The sequence below is a fragment of the Jatropha curcas genome, chromosome 11 (genome assembly GCF_041381405.1).
Source record: "Jatropha curcas cultivar XTBG-Jc1 chromosome 11, XTBG_Jcur_1.0, whole genome shotgun sequence".
Lineage (NCBI taxonomy): Eukaryota > Viridiplantae > Streptophyta > Magnoliopsida > Malpighiales > Euphorbiaceae > Jatropha > Jatropha curcas.
This window is the reverse complement of record NC_143161.1, coordinates 2,289,889-2,308,276: the sequence shown is the minus strand read 5'-3', so window position 1 is coordinate 2,308,276 and position 18,388 is coordinate 2,289,889. Positions and strand designations below refer to the sequence as shown.

The window sequence follows — 18,388 nt, the reverse complement described above, 5'->3', positions numbered from 1 at the left end:
AAAACAAACTTATTTGTTTGTTTTCACAGGAGCCAAATAGAATTTGGAAATAAAGTATCCCACGGACAGTCGCCAATAAAAAGTATTGGCCTGCAAATTAGTACAGTGCCAGACATAAACATCAGTCATTTTCTTTAATATTATATTTCTTGTAAAAGCACATTAATCTTGATCTTCGTTTATATTCAGTTTTTTTAAGGGTAAAATAAATCAAGATACCTAACTTATCTATTAATTAATAATATTGTACATTTATTTTTGAGAAATAACTATGATGCTCCTAGTTTTTACTTTGAGCTTATGTTGGATATTTCTTTTGAATTAACTTTTATTCCCAATTGAAAATGAAAAAACTATAATGATTTTTTTAAATTTAATCATTTAAAGTATGATAATATAAATTTGGATTCTTAAATTATATCTTGATAAACATTTTTATTCCTCTTTTTCAAGAAACAATTATAACGGTTTTTAACTTTTATAAAGAGAGGCTTGACAATATAAGATCAAAGTAAAAATTAAAGGCATCATAGTGATTTTTTAAAGTAAAAACAATGCCTAAACTTATTTGATGAATACAATACTTTAATATCATTTGTTGTTTTGATCAACTGCATGCTTTTCATATACAAAACCTCTACATGAGATTGTAAATTTCAAATGGAAAAATGATTTGTTTATTTTAATTAAAAACCCATTTAGTAAGGTTTATTACAAGGCCTTGACAACAATACTGAATTTTTGGCTTGCAAAAAGCTGCAAGACATATATAATAAGGGAAACCAATCTTTAATTCAAAATCAAAAAACCATAATCCAAATGGAACACACATTGCAAATTTTCCCCTAATAATATTTATAAAACATAAGTTTTTTTTGTAATAGGATCATTCAAAAAGTTGCAATGAAACAACTTTAAATTAATAAGAAAATCACATTATTTTTCAGCGAATTGCAGCGAAAGGGTTCCTCTTCCACACGAGAGGTTGGTAAGTCTGTCGTTTGCTTTGCTCTTTTTTACTCCAGGGAAGCTTGTGCTTAGCCATATGCCGCTTCCTGGAAGCAACTCCCAAGTAATCTCCTGGGTTCTGTTACACAATTTCAATAAACAATTAACTAAGGTGTATTTAATGCTACTGTTTGAATTGACAATATTTAAAAACTACTTATATTTACAGACAATAAAATTACTCTAAACCGACTTATATATGTGAAATGGGGAGTATTAAATTGACGATTCTTACCTGGAGGCAGAGGCCTTCCACAACATCACAAATAGGGTAATCACTAGGGCAGCAATCTAATGAATCAGGGCAGCATACAGCATTCTCAAAAGGACAGCAACTATATGCCCAACAGATATCAAAGATTTCAAGAAAGCAACAACATGTTTCACCGCTTGGACAGTAAGAGAAATCTCCACATTCACTTGGTGAAGGAGGAGGAGGTGGAGGCACTGGTGTCGGAGGTGGAGGCACTGGTGTCGGAGGAGGTGGTGGTGGTAGTGATGGTGGTGGAGGAGGTGATAGTGGTGAAGGAGGACTTGTTGGAGATGGAGCAGAGGATTGTTTAGTAGGATAAGAAGCCATTGCATTAACAGCACAAACGCCATATGTTAAATCAGTATTCCTTCTTAAATAAAAGTATCCATCGATACCCCAGTCAGTACCCCACGAATTTTTCACTATCCAATAATCTTCATCACCTTCAGATCCATACCCAATGATCAAAACGGCATGATCAATGTCGTCTGGATTACTGGAGCAATTACCATCATAAATCCCCTGATCATATCACATCATTTCCATTTTATCAAACACTTCTATAGTAATTATCTTTTTAATTGTACTCATGAAACGAACAAAAAGACTTACACTTGTATACAATTGAAAATCTTCTGCAGAACCATCCATACCCACAGAAACAGGTTGCTGAGCTGTAGCACAGAACAGGGCACTGTCTGATTTAGCTACATCCTCGTACCCATCAACGGTAACAATTTTCATTTCCTCCTGATCAAACAAAAAGATCATTAATGAGACACACAACAGATTAAGGTTTTAAATCATGTTCGCATTGGGTATATGGGTAAATAAGATTTTAGATAAGAAAGAAACCTTGGTGATATTGCAGGTCCCATTTACACCAGTATATGGATAATTCGCTTCTGTGTCAATCCCACCGTTGTTAATAACCCATTCAAAACCGTAGTCCATATAGCCTCCATCACATCCGAAATTGGTGGTATCACAATCTACAAGTTCTTGTTCTGAAAGGCTAATTAGGTCACCAGTAACTATGGCGTTTATTCCTTCTATGGCGCCAGTTACAGAGAATGACCAACAACTTCCTGTAAACAAATATCAATCTAGTTGAAGTACACCAAAATGAAGATAATTTCCCACATTATTATCCTAATGTTAACTAGGATTACGTCTTGGTAAGTGAATAATAACAGGAAAGCCAGTTTATGAATAATAAAAGGGCATCTGCCTTTTTTTCTTTTCTTTCAATTATTTTTTATGAACGATTAAATCATATGTTAAACTCAAGTATGTTGTATCACTTCAACCTATACCTATGAATATATTTACGTTTTTTTTTATTCTCTTTAGCATCAAAGTACTTTTTACTTTAGATTTTAAGTTATCTAAAACCTGTCATATCATTTATGGTGTCTTATGCCTTCACATATACATCAAGTATGCATATATGTACATATGTAATATATATAAGAGGGAGAAATTATAGAAAATTACCACAATTTCCTTGGTTCTTTATTGGAGTGACAACTCCCTTCTTCCTCCAATCCAAGCTAGAAGGCGCCTCACAAGCCTGCAAATTTCTCTGTCCGGTAGTCATCATTGTATTTTTCTTTTTACTGATAGGTTTTTTCACTTTCGACAGATACGTTTGCTTAAACTCCTCATTACTCAAATCTGCAAATTTGTTCAATCCAACTTTAAATCCTGTACCCATCTCTGCATTCTTCGCATTCTTCTCTATCACATACTTTAAATTCCTTCGAAAATTTTCGAGCCTCTTTTCTGCCTCTTCTGCGTGCTTGTAAATCTTTTTGTGCTCCAGTTTCCATTGTTGAAACAGCTCGATCACCCGTTCGTGAGAAAGCAGCTCATGAAGGTCGTTTCCAACTATAGAGTACTCGCTTGGGAGGCTAAAAGAGAAGCAGGTTAGTGGCACTAAAGATAAAACCAGAAAAACGATTGCTAATCCCAACTTTTGGAAACTCATTTTTCTCTTTATCACTAAGCAGTGGCCGATTGGGTTTTGATCTGTCATTATAGTGTTTATAAGTTTCGAAACATGGTCTTACTCCCGGCCTACCAGTCAGAGCAACATATCCTCCATTTAAAAAAAAAAAAAAAAATTTCTCCCCCCAAATTTAAAAAAGAAAAAAAATTTTTGAAGGAAAGGTAGAAATGTGATTTTTGTATTTAATTGACAGAAACAGGATCGACTTTAGAAAATGATTGGGAGGATTGGAGGGGTGATTTGGTAACTATGAAGTTGAGGGATTTGGTTTTAAAATTTAATATATATTATACACCCATAGGTCAAAATATTTTATAGTTAAGATAACCAAATTAGTTTGGTGTTTGGTGTCGTTTGTCTGCAATTCAGAGTTTCGGACACGTTGACTTCGGAGTAGAGCTTGAGAGGCAAATAGTATCTAACGGTCAAATCTAATGTGAAACTGGTGCCATGATGTATTATTGGGCTGAGGCCCAATTTTGGATAAGGTATGGCTTTAATCTTATCCGCCTTCTTTTTTCTTTTCTTTTTTTTTTTTATAAAAATATAATTTAGCACGTTATTTAGCTGATTTTGGATAATTTTTTATTTTATAGCATTTTTTGAGTATTTCGCACCTTTTTTTTATAAAAATAAGATATATAATGAATATATTTATATATATTTTTATATTTATATGAATATCTTAACTGCGAATAACATATTTTGCAGTAGGTGTAAAATGCAAATCTTGCCAAAATTTTTTTTTGCAACACATACGAAGGGAATAAATAAGTTTGGATATGAAAAATTAGGGCCTACAGTTATCAAGTAAATAAATAATTTCTTAAGGGCTAAGAAATAATAAATAATTATTAATAAACTTATGAGATGAAGTTGCAGCTTTGGTTTAATTATTGTAAAATGTTATATTAAAAAGGAACAAATGGTGGTGTGGGACATCTTCTTCAACCCTGACCTGCTCACCCTACTTTAAATAAAATATAATTGATTTTGTTAGTTGATTAATCTAAAAATATAAATAAATGAATGTGACGTAGTAGAGATATTTTTGCATAAGTTTAACAATCTACTAGTCCTATCTTGCAGTGAACTGTTAGGTACAATTCACTTTTTGCCAAATTGAGTTTTTAAACATCGCCAGTCTGTTTTTTTTTTTTTTTCCCCCAATATTAATAACTCCTAAACCAAACCAAGGCAACTACATTTTCTATTTGGTTACCAAATGTAAAATGTGAACAAATTATTAAATTAATAATTTGGTGCCAATTAGATGCTCAAACACGTTTTTGCAAAGATCCATAATTATTGTATCCCATTTTATATAAAAACTTTTAGATTTAAGCTAAATTGATGATTTTTTTTTTTATTTTAAAGATTGAATATCATTCTGAATGTAAATTGAAATTAATTTTATAATTATTTACGTGTTAATTAAATAATTATAAATGAGGAAATAAAAAATCAGATTAAAATTTTTTTAGAAGAATATTATATAAATTTATTGAATGCATTGAGCAGCATTTTACATGCGCAATGTTTTTCCCATATTATTATTTGTGTTTCTTGTATTTATGTTATTTATTATTGCGAAAATTCCAAGGCAGAAAAAATTTTTCTTTGCTTCCACCAGTTGGGCTGGTGGGCTTCGATATGGATTTCCCTAGGGAGAGTGTAAGGCTGGCCCAATCAAATACAATTTGGGCCTAGCGTTCTAATAATAACAGGCTTTTTATGGCAACAAATCGAAACAAACAAATTAATTAAGGAAAGAGACACATTAACATTAACTAAACCATAATTAACATTAACACATTAACGTTAAGAGTTCTAACTGCCGAAATAACATACATAGACTATACAGCAAGTATAACCTTTCTTTCGACTTATTAAATTAATGAAAACTATTGCGATTTAAAAAAAACTCGAGCTCATAAATCTCAATTATACTAAGAAGACAAACTGATTTGACTTAAATTATAATTATATTAATTGACTTAAATCATAATCATAATTATAAATAATCAATAATAAAAATTCAAAAACTTTTATATAAAAACTTTTAAATTTATTTTGTATTATAAAAATTATGAATAATGTTTATAAAATTAAATTAAAATATAATTTATTATTATTATTAAATGAATATATATTTCATTTTGTATTTTCTAGTTTTCATTTTCCAAAAAAATTATTTTCTTAGAAAATAAAAAATAGAAACAAAAAACCATTTTCTGTGACTACACCAATCCTTAGTTTTGTAATATTTTATTTAATTGCTTCTGGTGTTAGAAAGGCCTCATCTATACATATAAACTGCCATTTTGGCGTTTCGTCAGTGCAAATTGTATCTTGGCACTCAGCGGTGGAGTTAGAGAATGAAATGAGTGGTCAATTTTATTTAAAAAAATATACATAAATAATTTCAAAAAAATAATAGAGATTTTCTTTATTATTAATAACTATACCTTGAAAATATAAAATTAAAAATCATTTTTGATTTAGCTATTAGCTTTTTTGACTTTAAAGGCTTTTCTTTTCTATTTATTCACATGCTTTAAAGATATATTTTTTTTATTATAAAAGATGATTTCTGAAAATTAAGAAGTGAAAATAATTTAGTAAAGTCAAATTGTGAGAATTAATAGGATTAAATTGTTAAGTCTAATAGGGTGAAAATTGTCAATACATACATATAAAAGAGAACAATATTTCGAGTGGGGTCTAGCTTCTATGTGGCACCGCCCGCCACTGCTCCCACTGGAAATTGTACTGGTGATTACACTTTGACATCACCAATAAGGACTTTTTTATTCGATTGAGATATCTTCGTTCACAAAATTATTATATATATATTTTTTTTATTTTGGCTTTTTAAAGTTATAGGACATTTTTGGATATTAAATTTATTATTAATATCTATTTTGTGACTAAAAATAAATCAGAAAAACCCAATGGATAGAAACCAACGAAAGAACCGACAAAATCGACTGCTTTTGTTGACGGCTCGTCACTTGAGAAGTTTATTATTATTATTATTATTATTTCTTGACACGTAACATAAATTTATGGTATTTACAATCCGGTCCAATCTTCAAACAAAGCAACAAAAAACAGACATAAGCGAGTCAAAGAAATTAACAGCTTCAGGTTTATCAGAAACTACTTAATTGTGTGTAACTATTAGTCAGGAACTCTGCGCCTGTTTAAGGCGTCTTCTAATCGAGAACAAGAGTCTATTCTCATTTCGGTGTATGTATCATTCTCAGGTGCTGGGTAGTAATCTTCTCTAAACTGAACATCTCTAAGAGTAGGAATTTTCAACAGAAACATCATAAAATGTTCGTTAGCGGTGCCATGGATGAATAACTTTCTTAACCTCTCACATTGAGCTAACAATCCTGCTGCAGGGAGAGTTAAGCTTCTTTGATTAACATCTGTATCCTGTGGAGGCCAATAATCAAGTTCTGTAAGATTCAAATTACCAATCCCTTTTAAGTAAAACCTCTCCCAAGGACTTAAATCTGCTAATCCTGAAGGAGCAGTAAGAGCAAAGCCTATTGCAGATCCACAATCTAGATTCATTTTCGAAAGCCGAGGATAGCAAGCAAGTGAGCTTAACCCAAATGCATCATTTTCAGGCTTTGGCCTAAGCCTGCAATCACCTTCCACTTTTATTTTAATTTCTTTTAAGACAGGACAATTCTCCAATCCTGACGATGTCAACGGTGTTAGTAATTCACCTACGGCGATCCAAATGGAAAGAAATTCTAGTCTTGCCCATGAACTGGGGGAGTAGTCATTGCCATTGCATTTCTTGCTTTTCTTTCTTGATGATAATCTTGTTTCTTCCCAACTGCCAGTTCTCTTTTCTGGTTTGATTCCAATATATTTACTTGAACTGCTAGCCCCAGTACTGTTTGCAACATTTTCCCAGACACAATCTATATGTAGTCTTTGAATCTTGTCTTGAATTGGTTCCAGAGCCCGTAGTGAGCAGACAGTATTGAGAAGCTTACAGCAAGATATTTTCACATGAACTAAAGTTTTTTGAAGAATGGAAGCCAGTTTATTGATGCCCATTTCGGTTATTTTCTTGCAACCTTGAATTTCGAACTTGGAGAGTCTTGGGCAGCCAAAAGAGATTGCTATAAGACTAGAATCAGTCAAATCAGCTGAATTCTTGATTGATAATGATTCCAATCTGCCACAAGCGGCAATCCCTTCTGGTCGAGCATCTAATATTTCTCTACAGATCCCATGAAATTGCCCTAATTTTAACGATTTAAGCCTTAGACATTTGGAATTAAGCATTTCCAATGCTGGCCAAGTTTCTCTAACATTATGACAAACATCAAGAACTAATTCTTCAAGCAATGGCAATCCAGCAAACATGTCTGTGAGCGCAGTATGGTTGATTCTCGCATCCTCAAAAGTATATCCTTCATCATCCGGGTCACCTCTAGTATCAGATAGAGAACTTGAGTCAATAAGGTGAAGCAGAGAAAGACGAGGACAATTGGAAGCAAGAGAAAGAAGGGTTTCATCTCCAATAAAACCAATGAATCTGTGATCAAATATACAAGTCGTGAGCAATTTGCTTAAATTTGGACAAGCTTTAGAAATGGCAAGAAGCTCATGGGATTTAAATCCCTCAGCAGTAAGAATATTAAGATGCGTCAAAGATACAGAAGTAGAAGGGTATGCTTCAAGAGCTGGTGGTAAATCTTGAGTCCAGCAGTAAAAATGAGAGAGATCAAGAGAAGCGAGTGAATGGTTATTTTCAAATAATGAAACAAAATCAGAACCAGGAGGCGCAGGTGGTCGCGTATGCCAACGAACTAGTTTGACATTGGTCAAAGCAGGCCATTGAGGAGCTAGAAGTTGAAGAGTTAAAGGATTTCTTGCGTAAACAGTAAGAGAAACAACACAAGGAAAAGCCCTCCGAATAAGCTGAGCAATAAGAAGAGGATCTGGAGAAGAATCAAAAATAGGATGACCCCATGGAGAAAGCAAAGAGAGGTCAAGATTTGTAACAGATCGAAAACAAGTTGGTAGTAGAAAGAGGTCACGCAAATTGCCTCGCAGAGTAAGAGAAGTGCGAGTTAAGCGTTCTATCAAATGCCATTTGACACAAACAAGAGACATTGAATTACGAGAACGAGTGTCAAGGATCAAAGAGAATATATTAAAAAGAATTGCATCCGGGATATCATGAAAATGAACATTGGTTGGGGTTCTAGCCATTTTAAACGTGACCTAAAGACTATGACTAACATATAGGTAAAACCCTTATGTGGACAAATACATATGTTATATTATGTAAAAAACCCGAAAGGTTTAGAGATAAGATTCAAAAAAACAAATTGGAAACTTGTAGGAGAGAGTAAAGGCAGTATTTATGTGGTCTGAAAATGAAAATAACAAATACAAAGGATATTAACTAAACCTGGTTCAGAAGATTCAAGAACGAAGACATACATAAAAGAAAGAGAATCCTGATAAACTGGGTGGAAGCCTGAAGAGAGAGAAAGAGGGTCTCATGCAGATGAATTGCAATTGTGAGGATGAAGATAAAGTTACGATTAGCTCGACTTAAAGAATAAGGGAAAAGAGGGAGAAGACCTGCAAGGAAGAAGATAATTATAGGGGCTTTTAGAGTATGAGAGCCAGTGGGAAGAAGAGGAAGGAGAAGACATGTAGGGTTGGAGATAAAGACATAATAGGAGACTAAACAGTAGTATGGCATTGGTGTGAGATGCAAGTAGTTGGTGGGTTTCTACTTGCCCTAAACGGTGCTCGTGTTGATCATCATCCACTCCTCCTTTATTATTTCTTTTTATTTTCTTTTGACATTTTCGTTTACACTATTTTTTTCTTGTTTTAGAAAATATCATGGTATATTGTTCTTTAGATTACTCCAGTAGAGCTGGTTTGTTCGTCCCTTGCCTGCAAATATGCAACTTGTCCCATTTATCTCCCATAAAATATATTATTGAAAATATACGACTTTTTCTATCTAAAATTATCTAAACATCATGAGGAATGAAAAAATTCAATAAATATAAATGATATTTTAAAAAATTATCATCCTTTATTATTATTTATTGTTTTTTTTTTTCGATGAAAGGGACATACCCATATTAATTTGATGTTTACGCCTCCTGTCTGTAGATAGGTTCTTGTTCTTTTCCTCATTTAACATCATATTTCCAATTAAGCTAGAGTTCTACCACTTTTATATTCTCTCTCTCTTTTTGTTTTTCTCCATTTTTTTTTTCTTTTCTCACTTTTTTTCCAAACAAATCCTTAATTATTTGTGAATGATATTATTTTTTTATATGATATTTTCGGGAAACAAAGCCTTAATTACTCGGTGATAAGTATATCATCATCTGCATTATTATTTTAATTTATTAATAATACATATATTATTTATAACAATATGTTAATAATATGGTCGTATATTAATTATATTATCAAATGTTAGTAATAATGTTAACAAAATTTATTGTTAGGAATTTTATGCACTGAATAATACTGTTATTAGCATCAAATTTTATTCTTTTGAAATGATCTTGTTGTTGTTAAAGAAATAATTAAATTTTCTTTATTAATTTCTGAGAAACAATTAAAAAAACTCAAGTTTGGAATGGTTTAAAAATTCAGAAAATCATATATTCATTGACAAGATTAAAAGAAAATTGAAGACTACGACTGTTTTATATAGATAACTTGACATTGACATCACCATTCTGTTATCCATTATCCACATTTTTATGGCATTTTCTGCTTTGGCATTATCTATATATATATATATATAAATTTGTGGATAACGGAGATCTGTGTCTTAAAATGAACCAGACAGTACATGAACGTCATGATTCTTGATGAGTTCCTTCAACCATAAGAGGGGATTGGGAATTTTCTTTTCTCACAACTGTCTTGGGCTAAACTTTGTCAGAGAAATTAATTTGTTGCTTAGAGATTTTATCCATTAAATTAAACAGATATAAGCTTGGTGACAAATGTTTGTGGTCTGAACACCGTTTTGAAGAAAAATGTACTTGGTTTCCATCTGAAATGACAACCGCTGGCCCTATCCATTTCTCTTTTATATATCCAATTCCAACCGTCCGTTAAATCGCAGCCACTAAGTTTAAGGTACTCTTCTGGTAGCCGACAGTGCTAAAATGACCCATAAAATTAAAGTATCAAAGGAGGAGAAGTGAATGAATATAATGCAGGTTCCATGTATGTAATTATGGTGAATGTTCCTTTAGAGAGAAAAAAATTAGTAATAATGTACTTTGACATGTTTGTTTTTGGAAAAAAAGTTGGTGGTGATGTGAAGTCTATCCTCTTGAGGAAGACTTCATATTTTATCATATATATATTTTAAAATATATGAATATTTTTCGTTTAGACAGATAATAAAATCTTTATAACACTAATAATTTCACGTTTCAATCATTGATTTTGTGAATAAAATTTATCTAAAAATATATTTCGCTTTGGCTAATCAAATTGTACGTTGCTGATACTTTTAATTTCTTATATATAAATTTATATTATAGATATAAATAACTGAAACCCTAATCCATTAATTTTAGAATGGTAAATCACCCTTTATGAAGCTTTGGATTCTGCATAAGATATGGCTTTAATTTGATACGAATAATAATCTTTTTAATAGATAGGATCGATTAAAATCTTTATATTCTGTCACCACAAAAAGCAGATTAAATAGAAGAAGATATATACCCATCAATGCAATCAGTCGCATATTTTTCTTTTTTTCAGGTTGGGAAAAAAGAAACCATCTTAAATTTCAAGCAATGGACATGTAATGTTCCAAAACTGTGTCTCAAAAAGAGTACATTATGGAGATCTAACACAATTATAATTTTCAGACATAAATCAAAGTCCAATAAGGATAGCCCAACCCATAAGTCTACTTGAATTGTAGCATTTTCTGCCTTGCCAGGACAGAGGGAGGGGGGACTGGAAGCCTAAACTCAAAAAGAAATTCAAAAATTTTACCTATGAATAGTGTAAAGAATTTGTTTTGTTTGGTTTGGCCTCCTCTAATTTTTAAAAATTACAAAGACGTATTTATCTATTTCTGAAAATAGAAAGATGAAGTAATTAGTTTTGCCAACTAAATAGTAGTTTATCTTTTTTTTTAAAAAAAAAAAATTCTATTGATATTTACAGCTCTTGTAAATCAAGCTTTGAGTTCGAAATTAGGAGGAAATTTATAATTTTTCCGTTTTTATCAATAGTTGCTTGCCTAATTTTATGAGGGAATAACAAATAATAAAAAGTATATCTATATCACATCAATAGAAAAAGAAAAAAAAAAAACCAATAAGAAGGGATAATAATCAAAAATGTCAAAAGAATGGGGAACCTTATCTTGTAAAAACACAGGAGTTCTCTTTAAATCAATCCAAAATCCAAATATGAACTATGAGAAATGATTAACAGATGGAACAAACAAATCATAAGATGATCTGAATGACACAACAAGCCCAGCTACCACATTCAAGAAAAAATACACAGCTAGCTTCCCCTATTAGACCCAAAATCAGAAAAAAAGGATTTCGTCACATCACCGTATAGAAGAATTATCCACAATCTCTCTCTCTTTCTTTTTGTTATCTTTTCTCTCCATTCCCAAGTGGAGAGATGTCCTTTTCATTTGCCTTAAAATGTAAAGCATTAAGATGCTGCTGCTAAGTGCTTACATAAACCAGTCAAGTGATGAATTCATTCGTGCAAGAGCTAATAAACAATTCACAACATTCAAATTTGTTTATTTATTTTTAAAATCAACTTATGATAATCAATAAACTTCACTTGCTTCCATGTTTACATAGACACGAAATCGATCAAATGCATATTAATGTTCGAAATGATTAAGTGCATTCTAGCGCCTGCTTGGGTAAAATCAAACCACAATAATCAAGACAATGAAACTTGAGGAGATGACTTTGGTAACACCAGATCATTACGTGAAAAGCCATCTTACCATGAATTTCTTCAAACATGACTTCTAGCAATAATAATATGTAATAAACAGGAAAAGGATGAGTTATAATAATCAAACATATAAACCTAACTTCGATATTTCAGTTGATCAGAGCAAAAAATTTAAACTGCAATTTCTGTTGAGCTGCAAAATTTTATAGTACTGGTACTGCATTACATCCTTTCTGTTGATGTTTTTGCATCTATCATTAGTTCTCCTGAACTTCTTTTCATGAATTTTTGCAATTACATTTTTATGTCCATCAGTTCTTGTAACTGTAGAAGGTACTCTCCCACATTAAGAATTATCTTCCCCTAAGCTCTATTGATGCTGCAATAAACAAAGGCATGATAAGAATTCCCATGTCTATAATGAAATGTTCACAAGCATGATCCTTGCAAATAACATAAACCCCAAACCTCTTGCACACCATCCTTGCCCAATTACATGAACCACCGGTGAATTCAGAATTTGAAAGTCTGATGAGGCATGTCACACCATCTTATATTGAGACAATTCGTTTGGAAATGGAGAGCTCAAGCTTCAGGAAGATGGTAGTAGTTATTTGTATCATTGATAATCTCAATAGAATTGCTGCTACCATCTTCTCATTAAACTTGCCTACTCATTCGCTTTTACAAAAAATCCATGCTTGGAGAGTTTTCCTTTCTTAATTATTATAAATGACAAACTTAATTGCTTCTTTAAAATGACAAGATGATTTTATTCCCCAAAACCTATGCAGAAACAAATCTAAACATGTACCATATACTTTAATTTGCAAACAAAATGCACGGAGCAAACTCTGAGGAATATGATCACATCCAACGCAATAGAATAAATGCTTAACCAAGATACAATTACCAGAACTCAGGAAAGCGCAAATCAAGATATAAAACCTTTTGCATTATTAAAAATGACATACAGGGGATCATTCAGCAAATTATTCATCATAAATGTCACCATTATCCCCAAAAAGCATCACTTTAATGCTTTTCCCTATAGAAAATGCAACTCTAACAGCAAATATCACAACAAGAACAAGTAGAAAACACTTCCCTATCAAGGTGCTCTGGGGTCTGTCCCATGCTGCCAAACATAAACCAGCTCATCCCAGCCAGTACTAGCCATTAATCCCTCAACAAGAACACTCAAATCCACTCCAACTGCGAATTCTGTGTGGTGATCGTACCTCCCAACTAATGCATCCTCCACCATATAATCCCACATACACACTGTCATATCGTAAGAGCAAGACACCATCAAATTCCTATGATGCGGTGAAAACTTCACTTTCCTAACAGCATAGCCATGCCCATTTAACACAGTGATTGGCGCTCTGTAGCTTCTCACGTCCCAAACCTTAATGCTTTTGTCCACTGAAGCTGTCGCGACGCAACAATCATCATACTTATTCCAATCGCAAGATAAAATTTCGAAATCGTGACCCGGAATTATCATCGTTGACCCTGGTTCGCGTACGTCCCAAATTCTGACCGTACAATCACCGGAAGCAGAGGCAAAAACATCGGTATGCCTAGGGTTCCACGCGGCGGAGTAGACGCAATACGCATGTTCTTTGAATGTACGGATGCTGGCGGGACGGTCCAAAGTCCAGAGCTTGATAGTATCATCCCATGAGGAAGTGATAAAGGAATCACGGCGCGTGGGATTGTAGTCAACGGAATGGACTTCGCGCGTGTGTTCCTGGAGGGAACGGACAGGATTTTGCGCCGGAGGAAGAGCGGAATCGAAGAGCTTGACAGAGCCATCAGCGACGGCGGCAACTAAGAGAGATTCATGGGACTCGGACCAGGCGATGTCGTAGACGCCGTCGGCAGTGTCAAAAGCGACGAGTTCGGAGAGGGGAAGGGTAGGGGTTGGAGGGAGAGAAAGCACGTGGATGCGGCCGTTTCCAAGGATACCGAAGTTTTGGGCGGTGGCGACGGCGAGACGTGATTCGTAGAAAGGACTAAATTTGACGGAGTAGCCGTTGAACGGCGTTTTGAAGACCGGCATTGCGGCGGTTGATATGAGTTGGTGATGGGCGATTCAGTTCTGTTGCTCTGTATTATCCGATTGGAGCTTGGGGAAGAGCGAAACAATCGACCGAAAGAGCTTTTCGGGTGGGTTGTTGGAGATAAGCTTGGATCGGATCCGCCTTTAATGGGCCTAAAAAGAAAAAGCAGTTAGCGTGATATGGGCTTCAATTTTAACAGGAAAATTTTTCTTCAAGGCTTTGTCAATGATCACGCTGTTCTTTAAGGCCCAGGAAGAGTCCAAATGTTAGTAATATATTTTATCATAATAGATCATTAAAACCTTAATATCTTCAATTTAATGGTTTTGTTATGTAACCAAAAAAAATAAAATAAAAATAAATAAAATAAATTGATATAATAATACAAAATGTATCTCATAAATTTTTAATTAAATTTAATGAAAATATTTTCTAAAATAAAAAAATCATTTTTCAATAAATAGAATTGGATGATATGAAATATTTTTGTTTGACATTTTTGTGAAACTTTGAATGCAACTTTAGAAAACCGTGAAGGATTTGGAGGTTGGAACAATAATTGGATTTTTGCTGTGGATTTGATGAATTCTTGTACTCTTATATAATACACCGGAATTTAGACAGAATCCCGCAGAATTAGAATACGGTTAAATTTAAGCTAGCTGGCTAATTTTTGGAGCCTTCCCCAAACAAGCTCATTTATGATGTTTGGATTTATTTGGAACTTTACTGATTTTTATTTATAAATTTGCTTTTTTATAAAGAAATTTTGATGTTTGATGATATTGACATTGAAGTAACTGGAGCCTGGAATTCACTAGCTCAAAATTATTATATTGGTACGTATGCCAACTCTGTGGGCTCAAGTTTTAGTTAGAGTTGGTAGAAAATGTCTGGTTTTAGCATTTGATACAATTAATGGAATTTGAGAAAACTTTGCTTTCAGTAAATATACAAGTAACCGTGTAGGTTCTTGAGACCTGCTACTATAATACAGTCATGATCTAAAAATTCTTAATTTAGATATCAGGAATTCTGGACGGTCTAAAATGAGTATGAAATAAATGTGCGAAAATGAGATTTGGTTGAGGTGAAAATATTTCAGATTATGTGAAATGGAAAGCAAGATAGAGAGTAGAGAGGGAAAGGCTTTCTTCTATCCTTCCTCTTCCTCTTCCTCTTCCTCTTCTCTCCTTCTATGGAGAATGGACCCTCTCTTGTATCGTTCACATGTTACCCACTAACATCTACATCTCAGCCATTTAATGGATGGGCCATATTTTGGATGGGACATTACAAAAAGATTAAATAAGAAGAAAATGAACACAAACAGTTTTAACTAGCTTGTTTTGTTGTGGCAAATCTCTATGTGGGCTCACAAATCAATTACTCTTATGTACATGTCAATTAATATGAAACTATGCACATCAAATCTATCATATTATAATAATATTAATAATATAAGAGATGAGAATAAGAAAAATTCTTACTTATCATCATTTTTTGGATTTACTTACAAGAGAGAACCTCTTAACTACTTCAAATGGAAAAGAAGTAGAAAAATGACATTGCATTTACCTAATCTTTCTTAAAGAGATGGAGAATTTTTCTTTTATTTCTTTTTTTTTTTTTTTTTAAGCAAAAGGAAAAGAGAATCAAGCACTATTAGAGGCCTCAAGTATTTTTCTTTTTGAGCATATGTGTGAATTAAAATAAATAAATTAATAAGAAAGAAAAGGCTATGTTTAATAATACAATGAATTGAATCCCTAGAGTCAAAGCAAAAGCACTTCAGAAAACCTAAAATCCACAATAGAGGAGGAAAAAAAAAAGGAAGTAAAAGAAGTCTATCAAACTTCACTTTCCATTGAAAGTTACAACCCACATGATCTTGCTTGAGGATATTGAAAAGATCAAAACTTCACCTCTCTCAAAAGAAGATTTTCTCTTTTTCTCAAAAACCCAATTCACTTCTCAAAGACCCCACCAAATTAGCCTCTCCACCTAATGTTAGTGGCTGATTCAGTTGAATGTGGACACTTGTCAAATCATGATTGAAACACATGGTCTTGGATCACCCCCCATTTTATAGTTATAGCAGGCTCTTGTCTTTGCTTACTTGTCTATCCCAATCATACACTAACATGTGTTAACCCATGAGCTTTCAGAGCCAACCCCAAAAATTATAGAACTCAGTGATGCAATTGCTAGAGTTTATGTGGGAAGGGAAGAGGGAGAGGGGGCCCTAAATGATAGATCCAAAAGCCAAAGTACAGAGTGAGGTGCAATTATTCGTGCCATGAATTTCATCCTAAGCAACTTACCAAAATTCCTCCTCCCCCCACCTCCTAAAAAGCAAAATATATACATATATATCATTTGATATTCCATGTTCTTTTTAAGTGACTGATTTCCACTTCTCTCATTCTGATTGATCATACTCAAACATTTTCTTTTCTTTTTTCAAAAAAGAAAAGAAAAGAAAGTCCTTTTTCTTTTTCTTGATTTATAATTTTTTTCTTTTCTCACTCCGTATATTTCTACCTTTCTTCAACTCTCTTTCTCTCCCCTTCTTGTTCTCTCTCTATGAAAGGCTCATAGAGAGAGGGAAAGGTAAATTATAGCAAGCAAAAATAGGTATAACCATGAAGAATACCATTAGGTGTTGCATTTCTTGCATTCTACCATGTGGAGCACTGGACGTGATTCGCATAGTACACTCTAATGGCAGAGTTGAAGAGATTAGCGGCTCAATCACAGCAAGTGAGATAATGAAAGCACATCCAAAGCACGTTTTGAAAAAACCCTCTTCTCCGACCTCCTCCGACGACGGTGTTGTTCCTAAAATCGTTATAGTTCCACCGGACGCAGAGCTTCAACGCGGGAAGATCTATTTTCTCATGCCAGTCCCATCTACTCCGGACTCCACGTCAAAAAGACCTCCACGATCAAGAACTTCAAGCGCAAGAAGGAAAAGAAGAGAGAATAATAATAGTAGCAATCAAATCAACATCTCTAGCAGTAATAACCTCAGCAACTCCATTTCAATGACGACAAACCTTCTCATTTCTGATCGATATTTAACCGAAATATTATCGGAGAAGATATCAACTCAGAGAGATCGAAGAAGAGGCCGTGTTGGAGTTTGGAGGCCCCATTTAGAAAGCATATCTGAAACCCCATATGATGGTTGAACATTGATGGACGGTGTTGATGAGCTATGGTTTTTATTTTTCTTTTGTGATTCATTTAAAAGGTTCTTATATCTATTAGGGTTCAAGAATTGTCTATTATTCATTTCTCTCTTCCTTTCTTCATCTTTATTTTTTCTTTAAATTTTGTTTTTCTTTTTAGTGTATATAGAGGCATAGAGAAGAAGAAGAAGAAGGAGTAATAATCAAAAATATATGGATCAAGGTATGGAAATTGATGATGATGATGATAGCTATCTTAAACAGTTGTGGTGGGATCGTGCTAGCTACTCCATTAATGTAATATTAATGCATCAAGGCCATAAGTAAATGTTAATTAATAAATTTTAAGCTTCATAATCATTAAAGTGTGGCTTTGATTATGAAAATAGAGCAGAAATTCAAGGAATAATTTTGTAAATTTAAAGAGAGAGAGATGCAAATTTTCTTGAGCATTTCTTTTTCTTATTTTAATTTTCTGTGAAGAGTTGAGTAAGAGAGCACTGTTTGTGTGAGAGAGAGATCCCACTTCTACTGTGTGAAGTGCATTGTTCCAATAAGAATCAAAAGATGATTGTGGCATTGATTTTACACTACCATTCAGTTCTTATTATTACATTTTTGCCCATTATTCAACTTTTCAAGTCTTTCTTTTATGGAAAATCTGAAATGTTTAGTTCAAATAACTGGTCTTTCTTTATGATACATTGCTTGCATCACTTTCCTATATATATCTATTTTCAAGAATTGTGATTTTTCTTTGTGAACCAAAGTTAAATTGTAATTTTTTTTTTTTTTATGCTTTTGTGTTACTAATATTAAGTATTCTCCATCCTGTTACCTGTCACTAATAAATTATTTCATAATGCAT

The 18,388-nt window shown here is 33.1% G+C and overlaps 3 protein-coding genes and 1 non-coding gene across 4 annotated transcripts; 1 reads left to right on the top strand and 3 right to left on the bottom strand.

Moving 5' to 3' along the window:
* Positions 1-654: 654 nt before the first annotated feature.
* LOC105649673 (low-temperature-induced cysteine proteinase) lies at positions 655-3,317 on the bottom strand. The gene is made up of 5 exons (XM_012236390.3): positions 2,759-3,317; positions 2,117-2,349; positions 1,874-2,011; positions 1,244-1,783; positions 655-1,087 (listed from the first exon to the last, which is right to left on the bottom strand). Exons 1-5 carry the CDS (start codon positions 3,297-3,299, stop codon positions 944-946), a joined length of 1,596 nt encoding a protein of 531 aa, XP_012091780.2. The 5' UTR covers positions 3,300-3,317; the 3' UTR covers positions 655-943.
* Positions 3,318-6,286: 2,969 nt separating this feature from the next.
* LOC105649672 (F-box protein MAX2 homolog A) lies at positions 6,287-9,230 on the bottom strand. The gene has a single exon (XR_016318867.1). It is a non-coding gene; the product is annotated as an F-box protein MAX2 homolog A (transcript).
* A 3,961-nt stretch (positions 9,231-13,191) lies between these two features.
* Positions 13,192-14,584, bottom strand: PEX7 (peroxin 7). Its single transcript, XM_012236387.4, has one exon. The coding sequence runs from the start codon at positions 14,323-14,325 to the stop codon at positions 13,369-13,371; it is 957 nt and encodes a 318-aa protein (XP_012091777.1). The 5' UTR covers positions 14,326-14,584; the 3' UTR covers positions 13,192-13,368.
* A 1,861-nt stretch (positions 14,585-16,445) lies between these two features.
* On the top strand, positions 16,446-18,113 carry LOC105649670 (phosphatidylinositol 4-phosphate 5-kinase MSS4-like protein). The gene is made up of 2 exons (XM_089716508.1): positions 16,446-17,582; positions 17,681-18,113. Exon 1 carries the CDS (start codon positions 16,972-16,974, stop codon positions 17,518-17,520), a length of 549 nt encoding a protein of 182 aa, XP_089572634.1. The 5' UTR covers positions 16,446-16,971; the 3' UTR covers positions 17,521-17,582; positions 17,681-18,113.
* Positions 18,114-18,388: the final 275 nt, after the last annotated feature.

Coding starts and splice junctions, on each gene's coding strand:
- LOC105649673 (XM_012236390.3), bottom strand. CDS start 3,299: ATGACAGATCAAAACCCAATCGGCCACTGCTTAGTGATAAAGAGAAAA. Junction 2,350..2,758: donor AAAGAACCAAGGAAATTGTG/GTAATTTTCTAT, acceptor ATTTGTTTACAG/GAAGTTGTTGGTCATTCTCT. Junction 1,088..1,243: donor TGGAAGGCCTCTGCCTCCAG/GTAAGAATCGTC, acceptor ATTGTGTAACAG/AACCCAGGAGATTACTTGGG.
- PEX7 (XM_012236387.4), bottom strand. CDS start 14,325: ATGCCGGTCTTCAAAACGCCGTTCAACGGCTACTCCGTCAAATTTAGT.
- LOC105649670 (XM_089716508.1), top strand. CDS start 16,972: ATGAAGAATACCATTAGGTGTTGCATTTCTTGCATTCTACCATGTGGA.